We start from the raw sequence: 12,362 nt of genomic DNA, 5'->3' as shown, positions 1-12,362 counted from the left end.
TCTCCACCATTCTTTCATCATCATCGTCGTCAAGCAATGGTTATTATGAGCTACTTCCACAAGACGTCATTGTTAGTGAAGAAATGGGAAGCCGTGCGGTGTGTATACAACGTGTGGCACCACCGTGCTTTGAAGCATCGCAAGTGAAGAAGATCAAAACAGTTAGTCCCTCTTTTGTGAATACTAGGAGTAAGAGAAGAAGAAGCAATGGCGTGAGATGTAGTAGCATAGTTGACTACATCGGAGGTGACCTGGTGAAGCCGGACATTGGTCGTTGGCTTCAAGACGTTGAAGAGCACAAGGCAATCGCCATTTACACTCCTCATGAGGGTGGCTACGAAGGTCGCTATCTTAACCGTCTCAAAATGCAAGGCTACTACTTTCTTGACATCTCTGCTCGGGGCCTTGGTGACCCTGAGACTACCCTCCTCAAGAACTACCCTGTTTGTCCTGTATGTCTCGTTACATCAATCTTATCCATTAATCTTGTTTCTATCAAAATTTTGTGTGAACCAAAGTCTCTTCTCTTCTTCTAGGCTCACCTTGGGAAACAACCAATAGCAAGGTGGTATTATCCACCAGAAGTTGATTACAGGCTCTCTGCTCTTCCCCCTAGTGCCAAGGGTCTTGTCGTATGGGTCCTCGAAGCAAAGGTTTGTGTGTTTTTTTCATTTGATATATCTCAGACATTGCTGCATCTCATCCTTCCACTTATATCTTATCAACAACTCAGGTTCTCTCCAAGGCTGAACTCCAATTTCTCGCTTTGCTTCCCTCTCTCCGTCCTAATGTCAGAGTTATTGCTGAATGTGGCAACTGGTGAGCATTTCATTCTTTTTCATATGATGATCACATTATCTATTTTTGCACTTTGCATGACCATTACCCATCCCCCTGCAGGAGAAAGTTTGTGTGGAGGCCTCTAGCAGAAATTGCAAATCTACCTGCACAAGAATAACTTACTGGCACCAATGGAGCTTAGTGTGTATAGTTTTTCATGAATACATATCCTGCAAGTGTAGCAAACTCATCACGTTTTAAAATATGAAAATTGTGCTTGGTACTTTGTAATATATAGAACCTTTTGATTCCCGTGGTGTAGTTGTGGAAAATTTCTGACTTTGCTTTGTCACAAAAGAAACAACTTAGATACAGAGCAATCAAGAGATAAAACTCAGAATACACTTGATTGATCAGAAAGACAGAAACATGTGTAACTTTAATCAATTCCAGTCACTAACAGTCTAGTAGACACAACGAGTTACATCATGTTCGAGTCCACAAAAATCCTTCTGAAGTCCGAAAGTTTCAGATCTTTTGCAAAGTTCTTCAGTGGACAGGAGTAGGCATAAGACCCACCTGTTCGGAGACAACTTAATACGTAGAGCTTAGACTTAAATTCTTGCAAATATACTCGTGAGCAATCTACGTATAGGTCACCATTGATGGAGCTCCATGTGAAGCTGCTTTCTGTTGTCAAGTTCTATGCTTAACCTTGAGTCAGTGGCATATATCAAGCAGGCAACTTTAAAGTAAGAGCTACATTACGAAATATATAGACTTGGATAATAAGCTCAGTAGTACAAAATTTTAAAGCACTAAGACAAAGCTGGATTGGAGAATGCAAAACAAGACACAAGGCAAAGTTCTATACTACAGATTCTTGGGTAACTTTATGCAAGAAAGTATCCCACCATCCAGGTTCATACTTGGGGTATGGCGCCACCCAATTTTTAGGCTTATCGAACTCAAGAGTGGTAGGATTGGAGGCCAAAGCTTCATCAAGAGAGGTAGCTTCAAAGGAATCATACAGAACACGGTCCAACCTTAACTTCATGAACCTGCCATGAAAACAAAGCAAACAAAAACAACAATGTGTGTGTTAAAAAGGAACGTAATTTTGTACAAAGAGAGAATTTGGGATAAGGGTTCTAACGTGATCCAGGGGCCATTGGTGGAAACAAGAGCAACTGCAGGACGACGGAGCCTTTGAGTAATTTTGGGGAAATTGTCAAGGAATTTAGGCTCAATCACAAGCCAGAAGTCTTGCTCTATTTCACGCTCACCGTAGTAACGGAGACGTTCGAACAATTGCTCCTGAAAGTGTTCCTCTTCATCAAGCATGAATTTGGCATTTGCAACTAAAAAGTGGTACTTGGTGCTCTCTCCCTGCAATCATCCAGAAAACGTAAGCTCTTTGGTTTGGTTTGAATTGGTTAGTCGAGTGGAGAAGATAGAGAGGGAAAGAAAAGAGCAACCTTTTTATCAGACTGTTGTTCAACGGAAGTAGCAGCGCTCTTGAAAGAGGAGGAGAAATGCGATGTTAGAAGCAGAGGCGGCGGAGAGAGATGGAGTTTCTTCGTCTGCTTGGGAAAGGAAGAGGAGACGAGAAAGGGTTTCGGACGACAGGCTGCGGCGGTTGGCGGCACCGCCACAGTCAATGCTCCGGTGACGCTCCACATTGCTGAATTGAGGCTTTGATCGAGGCAGAATCTGTAAAAATCTTATCTTTTTTGCCGGGCGTAATCCATTATTATCATCACTCTCTCTCTCTCTCAACTCAATTTTTAATTGATTTAATAAATTATTGGGCTTTATGATTTCAATAGATGTCAGTAAAGGACCAATGGGCCTATTCAAGCCCATAAGAAAGAAAAGGGAAAGGTGTTTACAGTGACCATGCGACGGAGGCGGAGCTGAGATGCTGAAGCTGCAAGTAACCGGGAAGACGATCTTGTCCAGTATTCGTTGTCGGAGAAAGGCAAGTTCTTACACGATTCACCACTTTGGCTCTACTTTACAAGTTTGGAAGATTTATTTTGGGTGTTTGAATTGATGCAGATGTCTACTTGTTCGTCGTACACATTTGGACCTTACAAAATCGATCCGCGTGAAGTGTTCTACGCAACACCTCTCTCTTACGCCATGGTTAATCTCCGTCCGCTTCTTCCTGGTATGCCTCATTCCTTCTTCAATCATTCATCTGCATCTCTTCTTCTTCGTTCGTTCTTCTTACACTTGATTTCTCACCTACTTTTTTGCAGGTCATATCCTTTTTCACCCTCTATAACTATTTGGTTTTGTTGTGTAAAATTGAGTTCCTTTGTATGACTTTAACCACACGAGCACATGTTCTTGTCTGCCCGATACGCCTTGTGCCGCGCTTTACTGATCTCACAGCTGATGAGACCAGTGATCTCTGGCTTACTGCTCAGAAGGTTGGCTCTAAGCTTGAGACCTTCCATAATGCATCTTCTCTCACATTAGCAATCCAAGTAAACATCTCTTTTTTCTCTGTCCCTTTCCAATTTTTTGGTGTGTGTACCTGAATCTTTGAGGATCGGAATTGAAATGATTGCTCTAAAACCTTCAGGATGGCCCTCAGGCGGGACAGAGTGTTCCCCATGTGCACATTCACATCATGCCTCGTAAAGGTGGTGACTTTGAGAAGAATGATGAAATCTATGATGCTGTAAGTTGCTGCATTTTGAACACATTCCTAGCTCTTGTTTTATACAAATCTTATGGTGGTATTATGTTGTAGCTTGATGAGAAGGAGAAGGAACTGAAGCAGAAGCTTGATCTAGATATAGAACGGGTTGATAGGAGCATTCAGGAGATGGCTGACGAGGCTTCCAAATACAGATCTCTTTTCGATTGCTAGTTATCATTTATCAGTATCAAACCAAGCTATCCAGTAGCATTAATAAGATCATTGTGACAGGCATCTCTCAGTTTAAGGTTTGATGTCAGAGACTTAGATTCGAACTTGTAATCTCTACCTAATGCGACCCAATCTTGGGCATAAACTAGGCTATTCTGCTTGACATTTCTTAACGCCACTAGAATCAGCTCTTCATTTTTAAAGAAAAAACCCACTTGTTACCATCATCTCATGCCTCATTTTACAAAATGAACACTAAATACTTGAACTGATCAAAAGCACAGATGTATAAAATATTGTTCCATAAGATCAGTACGCTGTGGATACTAGACAATAAGCTAAGAAGCCTTTGATGGTTCTTCCCCTGGAGTGTCATCCTCGTCATGATAAATATTCTCAGCCATCTGCCATATTTGGAGTATGTTGTCTTCAGCAACACTGGCAATAACCCAATCTTCACATGGATTCCACGAGAAATCTGAGATTTTGCTAGTGTGACCACCGTGAATAAACAGCAGCTCAGGTGGGCCGTCCTCTGCATCCTCCACCGTCTGTTCCTCATCAATCCTGTCATAACACGCCCTCAAACGCATCAATATAGCTCCTACATGACGAAACATGAACATTTATAACTAAGCAACTAAGCATTGAGCCCAGACCTGCTAAGGTCCCAAACCATAAGCCTTCTACCGAGGCAACATGATGCTAAGATTGTCTCATTCTTCGGGTTCCAACCAACTTGGAAAACCTCCTCTCTGGTGATCAAAACAAATAATTTAGGTTAGCCTACTGCTTCTACTTGAGCTCTTAGAAACAAATATCCATCTCAAAGTTTATGGTGACCCGTTCTTACTTATGGCTATCAAATGTGTGAAGAGCGCTGCTTAGCTTCCGTAGATCGAATAGTTTGACAGTCTTATCAGTTGACCCTGTTGCCACAACCCACTCATTAAATGGGTTGAAGGCTAAACAGTTAACCTGAGGCATTTCAAACAATCCAACAATTACAAATACAGAGGAGGCCATACAATTCATAGGTTTTCTGTGTTTACGAAAATAAGCTCGTTAACCAAAACAACAGTTCAGTTGTATTACTAATGAGATAAGATAGAGGAACCAAACTAGCCTAATCCTCCTCATATATTTACATGTATTTAAAGCTAATATATTGTGAACGCACCTCCATCGAGTGAGCAACAACAGACTGTACTGGTTTACTAGCAGATGGAGAACGCAGATCCCATATAAGAAGGTATTGGTCATCTCCAACAGATCCAAACAGGTGTTCATGTCTCAGATGCCATGCGACATCTTCCACAACGCCTTCATGAGCCTTAACTTCAGAAAAATAAATCATCAACAAAGAAAACATAGGAGCCACTCATTATATCTGTCTATATGCTTCGGTGAAGTTTGACTGATTCTGGTAAGTAAGTGCAATTAATTGCATTGTAAATGATGCAAAACAAGAGTGCAAGACAGAGAGAAATCCAAGAATTACCTTAAAGATCTGCTGGGCGTCAAGAGCCCTGTTTTTAGGAGTAGCGTTAATATCCCACAAGCAGATCTGAGCATCATCAGAGCCGCTAAGCAAATGACCCTGCTTGAACTTACTCCAAGAGAGGCCATAGCCTTCAGAGCTGTGACCTCTGAGCCTTAAGTCAGGATTACAAGCCCCATCAAGTGGAGGCTTAGATGGATGCTTACTGTAATCGAAAACATACACCTCGGCATTAACTGTCTTGGTAGCAATTATGAAGGGATTTTGAGGCATGTAGCGAGCTCGATTGACCTCGCCTTCGTGATTAATTTGCTGGATAATTTGCACCTGCGCAAAGTAATCAACTTTTTTTTAAACTCATTTGAACCCTAAAATCTAGCATCTATCTGAAATTTTGAAGGTATGGAAAAAACAAAGTACCTTCCCGGTGGCGCAGCCGAAGCCGCCAAATTCAGAGCGGTCATCATCGTATTGACGAGCTTCGCTCTCGGTGTCGTCAAGGGGAAGCTGAACTTGGGCTAGCATCAAGTAATTGGGTTCGTTCTCGGAAGTGTGGGTACCGAGAATCATCTTCTGAACGGAGTAGTCTTTACCGGAAGGTTCCTCACGCTCGGGGAGCCATTCCACAGTGAGTGAAGGCCATTCTAGAGCGTGAGTGATGACGAGATCGTAGAGGAAAGGAGTGTTCTTCTTCCAGATCTTGTACTCTTCGTTGATTAGTCTCTCCTCGATCTCCCCTCTCATTTCCTCTTCATCTTTCCCCATCTCGGCGATGTCTTTGCTATTCCCGCCACAAGCACAAGACAAAACCCTAAAACAGATCTCTTTACAAAATGTTGTACGCAACTTCTCGCTTCTGCTTCTGTATGTATGTGTGTATATGTATAAATCAGATATAGAAGAAGATGAATAAAAATGGAAGGAAATCTAGAGAAAGGCCTTATTTTCAAAAAAGGCCCATTTAAGAAAAGGCCCAGTGTACATACTATCATCTTTACTTACACCAGTCAACAGAACGAGGATCGGTGAATCAAGAGAGAGACAAAAATAATAATGGCGATGGAGATCGGAGAAGATAAATGGAAGGTTTGCTGTGGAAGCTCCGATTTCGCGAAGCTGATGGTGAAAGCTTCTCCGTTTAGTTCATTAGAAACAGCGATTGATACGGCAAGAGACATCTGGTTCAACCAAGTTAATGTTACAGCTTGGCTTGAAGCTTTCTCTGCTCATCCTCAGATTGGGAATACTCCTTCACCTTCTGTCAACTCCGATTTTGCTCGTCGGAGCGAAGCAGAGCAGTCCACGGCATTTGCCACAACCTCTGCTTCTGCTTTACAGGTGATGGATCTTCATATCTCTAAATCATCTCTTCAGTAATTTCTTCTCTGATGATCAAATTGTTTTCAATTTCTTAGGAGCTTGCCGAGTGGAATGTACTCTACAAACGAAAGTTTGGCTTTATCTTTATTATTTTCGCCTCTGGTAGGACTCACACTGAGATGCTCCAGGCGTTAAAGGTCAACTTGGCATTTCCAAATCAGTTTTTCTCTGTGTTTGAGTTAATGAAACAGTTTCATATTCATCATATGGTCACCTTTTTTTAGGGAAGGTATGCAAATAGGCCGATAGTGGAGCTTGAGAATGCTGCTAAGGAACAAATGAAGATAACAGAGCTACGGATGGCAAAGCTTTTCTCCGATAAGGGCTCTCCCATTTCAACAATACCTCAAGGTATTTTGGAGATTTACCAAATCCATTTCTTGTCAAATTTTGTGTGCGTTTGAAACCTCTTAGGAGTCAGTATGATATCAAGTATGTGTCTGTTGGAATACAAGCACGTACCCGCATGGCTATGTTTGTTATCTGTGTGACCTTTTCTACTTTCTCGCTTTGAAAGATCGTCTGAGAATCATAGGAGGGCATTTGAATGTTGCAGCTGAAGTCAAAGCTCCCAAGAGAAGTAGGCCACCCATCACGACTCATGTCTTAGACGTCTCACGTGGTGCTCCAGCTGCAGGTGTTGAAGTGCACTTAGAAGTGTGGAGTGGTACTACCGGTCCTTCCCTTGGTCACGAAGGTGGTGGGGTCTGGTCCATTATGGGCACTTCAGCTACTGATAAAGATGGGCGCAGTGGACCACTGATGGATTTGGTTGAGGCTTTGAAACCAGGGACATATCGAATAAGCTTCAACACTGCAAAGTATTGCCCAGGCTGCTTCTTTCCCTATGTTTCGATTGTTTTTCAAGTTACAGAATCTCAGAAATGGGAGCATTTCCATGTACCACTGTTGCTTTCACCATTTTCTTTCACCACATACCGTGGTAGCTAGAGCTTAAAGCTACTACTGCTGTATGCTACACCCAGTTTCCAACACATTTGGTATTGTTTGTACCACTGCTGGAACAAGTATTAAAATTGCTATAAAATAAACTATTTATTAGAAGTATTTTCTTTGGATTTGTAATTATATAGAACAAACAATGAATTAGCAAAATTATGAATTTTGATGTAGACTCAATTGTGAGCAGGACAATAAATAGTATATATTACCATGTTAGAAATCTTGGGAAATTCTAAACCTTTGTACAAATGGTCCATCACAAAACTAGCTTCTAAAAATGTTTGCAAACTCTTTCGCAAACGACATTATGTTGCTCCATGCACTTGACCTCTCTTTCACCTTGCCGCCAGCTTCTGTCACTGAAACTTGTCTGTAAATACAAAAGATATAAGAACTCAAACTGAAGTTGTGCCAATTTGATAAATTTGAATTGTCATATTTCCATCAATAAACTAAATTATCCTAATCTAAGGATCCGACCAGCTGAGAGACCTAGTCGTATGCACAAAATACCTGGTCTCCGTAGGCACAAAATCTGCTGAAACATCTCCTTCAAGATTGTCTGCTTTTGACTCTATATTACCTAACTGAGTCATGTTTCCCTCTTCCTCAGTCTCCGAGTTTTTTAAACATTCCTCTACTTCTATTCTCTGACATGTTTCTGTTTCTCTTTTGTCATCTGTTGCAGTATTGACAAGGTTGTTGCCCTGGAGATTACTTTCTCCATCAGAATCAGAGTGAGAAGAATCTATTATATCCTGCCTCAGCTCACTTACTGTCTCAATATCCAGACTACCAGCCTGTAAAACAGAAACAAGGATAACTAAGCCAAGTGATAAAGGAAATTAAAGTGGTCAACCAAAGCAAGATATTTTTACTTGAAACTCAGGTGCAACAACCACAGGAGAGAAGTGTGAGGAAGCATCATCTGGTGTAGAATGAGAGACTTCTGAGAGTGTTGTGCCTCCGATTGGCACAGGTGCTTTTGTCTTGAGTTTCATCAGCTCTTGAAAGATTTCCCTGACAATGTAATAAGAGCCTCCCACTTCCTTGTAAGTAGCATACATTGTAGGGAATCTACCAGCATTAGCAGCTCTGTATCTGCGTACAAACAGTACGTATGTACAGGAATTTGGGAATCAGATACCTCAGCTGCAGATATTGCTATCTAGTTGACATGTGAATCATTTACAGAATATGGAACAGTGATTCGTGGAGAAGGACTTACTCGTTCACATAAGCCTCCACCAAGACTCGACGATCCTCTCTTGACAGTCTTTTGGGAACCTTAGAGGTTGTTAAAGATTCGCAAACAGCAGGAGAGCCATAGAACCTTGCAAGCTGTTTAACATCTGTCCTGAAAACAGTATGTCTGCGTGCAACAGACACTGCAAAAAGACATCGAAGGTGGAAAAACATTCAGCATCAAATTTCGGACATTGGAAGGAAACATGATTAAAGAGGGTTTAGCTTTATTACAGGTAAGTTGTTTCAGCTGCTTCAGAAGCATCACTGCACTCGAGGGTATACTACTTGTACTTCAGTGCAATCACCTCCACGGAACAATTCCATAACTAGTTTTTGTTACCTAAATATCACAATAAACGGCGATTCGGATTATTAGTAAGGTTTCTACCAACGCCATTTTCTTTAACTAATTCTGAAGTTAGATTAGACATAAACCTTCGGAAAGGGATAATAAGAAACTTACGTTCAGTAAGGAACCTGTCGGTGCTATATATTGGTCGGAAAATCGAGAATCGGAGTTTGAGAGAGACGCGAAAACCACGGCGCAGACCGGAGAGCGTGAACGAGGAGCAAGTAGGGTTCGTTTCCGTTTGTTCTTCTTCCCTATTTCTTCCGTCACATTTCGTAAATGTATTTTATTTCTAATCTGCAATTAAGCTTACTTGAAATTGGGCTAACTCTAGTGGGCTGGCTGGATAAAGGACTTGTTCTCCAAGACAATTTAAATCACAATATTGACCGGAAGTATTTTGATAAATTTCAAAACTGATAATTTGATTGTCTAGTAAAGTAGTAACCCAAATATTAGATGAACGTGACAAGGGATGAGACTTGAGAGGCGTAATACATCTACACCCTTATAGCCTGGCTTAGTGTGTAGATCAGACCTCTTTTGGAAATTGGAAAGGCTAAGCCGCCGGATAAATGCACCGTTTGGGTTTCATCAAGTAGTAAAAGCTGAGGCGATGGTGAAGTAAGTGCATAGCAGATGCACCTCGACAAGAGATCTCAAATGATTCCCCAATATGCTTCAAAAACTTGTGAACTTAACCTGGAAGATTAACATGTCTCGATTTTGCAATGGTCATCATTCATTACCATGATGTTCAGTGCTTCAGACTTTTGTGGTGTCTCCCGAAGTAATACAGTTACTGTTAGATGTTTTGAAATTCCACACAACACACAACACTTACGTTCTATCCAGGTTTGTGATACTGTTATTGTTAGATGTTACGATAATAAGAAACTTACGTTCAGAAAGGACATATACTGGTAATGATACTGTTACTGTTATTGGTGATTAATAACATTGATAGTGAGAGTTAAACTTTTCATGGCTTGTCCTTGCATATTCATTACCAATATATATTATCTCCAGTCTAACGGCATGGAAACTGACTGACCAGCCCAAACTCAAATCAGTTTACATCCTCGAACAATGCCTTTTCCTCCACAATCATGGCAATACCTCTGTTAACTTGTACCCATGTTTCTGCTACTTTCTTGATTTTTCCATCAAAAATCTCCACCAGTGTGAAAGCTCTTGTTGTGCCACCATTCTCAGACTCATCTGCTCCTCTACAACTATTTCCCTCACAATTTTCCTCTGCCCCTTTAATCCTTGGAACTATTGCACCGTTCACATAAAGAATTTGGTTGTCACTATCTTGCACAACCATTTTCCGATTTCCTTTCCCTGATTGCAGCTCATTATGCATGTGTCCAAACACAACTAAAGGAATCGCTAACTTCGTTGTCTCCTTCAACTGGGATATTGCCTGCTCTAGATCTGAAAGTTTAAATGGGTTCTGTTATCAGAAAAAACTATCTTGTATTCCCGCATAGAGTTTGCATCTGTCACCAAACTAACTTCAGTGAGCATGGAAAAGGCCACTGATGCCAAATTGATAAGATAGCAGCTTACTTCACCTGGATCACCATAGTCACCACCTTCCTCCACCCAATCTTTTCCACATATATCCTCTGCTTGAGAGCCAAGACCTGTAAGAACGATAAAGCACTACCTAATCGTTACAAGTTCAAACCTGACTGGCTTAAGACTAGACCAATAAGAAAGCTTTAAGGGGTTGATTCACCTGTTGGCCCATTATGAGCAAGAATGATCGCCACATGATCTTCTGGTGTTCCATGTGCAGCTCGACAAATACTCTCAGCACTGGCATCCATATCACGAACTCCATACCTAGAAGTGTTGAATGAATTGTACTTTAATGACTTGAATCCAGGGTGTTTAAAATTGATATCCCTAATCACTAGACTTGTATGTTTACAGACATCAACCCCACAAAGACAATATGTTCAAGTATAGAAAGGGATGCAGATTCATTAAACATAGAAAGATATAGGCAGCTCGTTTTCTTCTAAACCTAGATTCATTCCAAAGATTCTTGGAAAAAGAAAAAGCTCTTTTGACCAATAATATGGACATATGTGAAGATGCGTTTCTGCCACGTAAATGAAATGCAAACCTCTGGGCAAGCAGCTTTTTCCGAAACAATTGATCTCCCCCATGTGAAAAGGGTCGACCACCAACAATACTGAGCTTCAGTGAAGGGAAGTCCAAGCGCCGATATCCTACGTGCTCGTCCCCAAGGCTGTCGATTGCAGAGGTAAACAAAAGGAAGCACGGTAAAAGTTTTCGGCATCTGTGTCCAGTAAACCAAAACCAAAATCTACAAATAGTGGAAAACTCACATATCGAGTTGCATTTGAACACCGTTTTGTTTCCTGAAAGAAACACATAACACTCTATTAGAAATCAAAGCTAAATACAAAAAGTTTCAATAGACGGTTAATCAGAAAATAGGTTAGTTAATGGTAAAGACACCTTGAGAATTTTTGGGTGAACCAGGCATCGTGATTACCCAATATGACTGCTTTAGGAAAAGGAAGAGGGGCAACGCTCTGCACAAGTGAGACGTTTTCCTCACCAAAATCACCTAAATTAAATAGAAAATTTCTGAATTTAAGCAAAAACCATAGGAGGGTAGTATGAAGAAGAGTAGATAGATTCGGAAAGAAGTCAATTTGTCGACAGAACAGAGAAGCTGCCTGTGAAGAGCACCAAATCCGGCTGCCAATTAAGTTCAGATAGAGGATTTAGGGTTCATAAGCCACGGGGACGTGAAAATGTTAAAGGGAAAGGGTTAAGAAAGATGAAAGAAATCAAAAGGACCTGTAATAGTTGAAGAGCCTTTTGATCTTCAGCTAGATTCCAGAAGCCATGCTTTAACAGAAGAAGAAAAAGATAAGACAAAATAGCAAGACGAACTAAAGCTTGAGAGAGAGAGAGACAGAGGGAGGAAATAACAATACGATGTCTCCGACAACAGCGATTCGCACAAGAGAAGAAGACGCCATTAGAGAGATCACCAGACTTATTATTAGAATTGAATTTCATGTATCGAAAGAAGCAAGGTGCATATAATATAGGCATGTTAAATAGGGTATTTTGGTCCGGCCCGGCCCTGTTTTATTTAAGGTTTGTCCTGAATGAACTCTAACTCTTTTTTAACCATGAAAAAGTTGTTTACGGTTAGGTCCTGTATAGCCCTTTAAAACCATTTAATTAGTATAATGTAATTT

General features: G+C 40.9%; 7 protein-coding genes across 10 annotated transcripts; 3 read left to right on the top strand and 4 right to left on the bottom strand.

Moving 5' to 3' along the window:
• Positions 1 to 17: 17 nt before the first annotated feature.
• LOC17874902 (NAD(P)H-quinone oxidoreductase subunit N, chloroplastic) lies at positions 18 to 1,119 on the top strand. Its single transcript, XM_006281043.2, has 4 exons — positions 18 to 452; positions 537 to 653; positions 734 to 819; positions 901 to 1,119. The coding sequence occupies exons 1-4, from the start codon at positions 84 to 86 to the stop codon at positions 956 to 958; spliced, it is 630 nt and encodes a 209-aa protein (XP_006281105.1). The 5' UTR covers positions 18 to 83; the 3' UTR covers positions 959 to 1,119.
• A 407-nt stretch (positions 1,120 to 1,526) lies between these two features.
• Positions 1,527 to 2,527, bottom strand: LOC17877100. The gene is made up of 3 exons (XM_006282225.2): positions 2,259 to 2,527; positions 1,937 to 2,169; positions 1,527 to 1,841 (listed from the first exon to the last, which is right to left on the bottom strand). The coding sequence occupies exons 1-3, from the start codon at positions 2,460 to 2,462 to the stop codon at positions 1,649 to 1,651; spliced, it is 630 nt and encodes a 209-aa protein (XP_006282287.1). The 5' UTR covers positions 2,463 to 2,527; the 3' UTR covers positions 1,527 to 1,648.
• Positions 2,528 to 2,660: 133 nt separating this feature from the next.
• Positions 2,661 to 3,829, top strand: LOC17876018 (bifunctional bis(5'-adenosyl)-triphosphatase/adenylylsulfatase FHIT). Of its 3 annotated transcripts, none has more exons than XM_023782728.1 (5): positions 2,661 to 2,761; positions 2,842 to 2,955; positions 3,150 to 3,275; positions 3,374 to 3,472; positions 3,545 to 3,829. In XM_023782728.1, exons 1-5 carry the CDS (start codon positions 2,702 to 2,704, stop codon positions 3,662 to 3,664), a joined length of 519 nt encoding a protein of 172 aa, XP_023638496.1. In that variant the 5' UTR covers positions 2,661 to 2,701; the 3' UTR covers positions 3,665 to 3,829. The 3 variants fall into 3 exon arrangements, with proteins under 3 accessions (XP_023638496.1, XP_023638494.1, XP_023638501.1); XM_023782726.1 differs by having other exon boundaries at positions 3,129 to 3,275; XM_023782733.1 differs by lacking the exon at positions 2,661 to 2,761 and having other exon boundaries at positions 2,868 to 2,953; positions 3,045 to 3,275.
• Positions 3,830 to 3,882: 53 nt separating this feature from the next.
• On the bottom strand, positions 3,883 to 6,016 carry LOC17875084 (histone-binding protein MSI1). Its single transcript, XM_006282260.2, has 6 exons — positions 5,586 to 6,016; positions 5,166 to 5,492; positions 4,845 to 4,997; positions 4,518 to 4,642; positions 4,324 to 4,419; positions 3,883 to 4,231 (listed from the first exon to the last, which is right to left on the bottom strand). Exons 1-6 carry the CDS (start codon positions 5,928 to 5,930, stop codon positions 4,003 to 4,005), a joined length of 1,275 nt encoding a protein of 424 aa, XP_006282322.1. The 5' UTR covers positions 5,931 to 6,016; the 3' UTR covers positions 3,883 to 4,002.
• A 178-nt stretch (positions 6,017 to 6,194) lies between these two features.
• Positions 6,195 to 7,610, top strand: LOC17877147 (uric acid degradation bifunctional protein TTL). Of its 2 annotated transcripts, none has more exons than XM_023789299.1 (4): positions 6,195 to 6,503; positions 6,581 to 6,682; positions 6,770 to 6,896; positions 7,102 to 7,610. In XM_023789299.1, exons 1-4 carry the CDS (start codon positions 6,219 to 6,221, stop codon positions 7,494 to 7,496), a joined length of 909 nt encoding a protein of 302 aa, XP_023645067.1. In that variant the 5' UTR covers positions 6,195 to 6,218; the 3' UTR covers positions 7,497 to 7,610. The 2 variants fall into 2 exon arrangements, with proteins under 2 accessions (XP_023645067.1, XP_006279807.1); XM_006279745.2 differs by having other exon boundaries at positions 7,063 to 7,610.
• Positions 7,611 to 7,652: 42 nt separating this feature from the next.
• Positions 7,653 to 9,364, bottom strand: LOC17874950. Its single transcript, XM_006281403.2, has 6 exons — positions 9,220 to 9,364; positions 8,988 to 9,096; positions 8,737 to 8,896; positions 8,387 to 8,609; positions 8,022 to 8,308; positions 7,653 to 7,878 (listed from the first exon to the last, which is right to left on the bottom strand). The coding sequence occupies exons 2-6, from the start codon at positions 9,016 to 9,018 to the stop codon at positions 7,773 to 7,775; spliced, it is 807 nt and encodes a 268-aa protein (XP_006281465.2). The 5' UTR covers positions 9,019 to 9,096; positions 9,220 to 9,364; the 3' UTR covers positions 7,653 to 7,772.
• Positions 9,365 to 9,992: 628 nt separating this feature from the next.
• LOC17876520 lies at positions 9,993 to 12,190 on the bottom strand. Its single transcript, XM_023782947.1, has 9 exons — positions 12,093 to 12,190; positions 11,953 to 12,003; positions 11,829 to 11,850; positions 11,605 to 11,716; positions 11,472 to 11,504; positions 11,246 to 11,371; positions 10,853 to 10,959; positions 10,686 to 10,757; positions 9,993 to 10,545 (listed from the first exon to the last, which is right to left on the bottom strand). The coding sequence occupies exons 1-9, from the start codon at positions 12,135 to 12,137 to the stop codon at positions 10,175 to 10,177; spliced, it is 939 nt and encodes a 312-aa protein (XP_023638715.1). The 5' UTR covers positions 12,138 to 12,190; the 3' UTR covers positions 9,993 to 10,174.
• Between the last annotated feature and the right edge of the window lie 172 nt (positions 12,191 to 12,362).

This window comes from Capsella rubella, unplaced genomic scaffold (genome assembly GCF_000375325.1).
Source record: "Capsella rubella cultivar Monte Gargano unplaced genomic scaffold, Caprub1_0 scaffold_8, whole genome shotgun sequence".
NCBI lineage: Eukaryota > Viridiplantae > Streptophyta > Magnoliopsida > Brassicales > Brassicaceae > Capsella > Capsella rubella.
The sequence above is the reverse complement of the archived record's forward strand: the minus strand, read 5'-3'. Positions and strand labels throughout refer to the sequence as shown.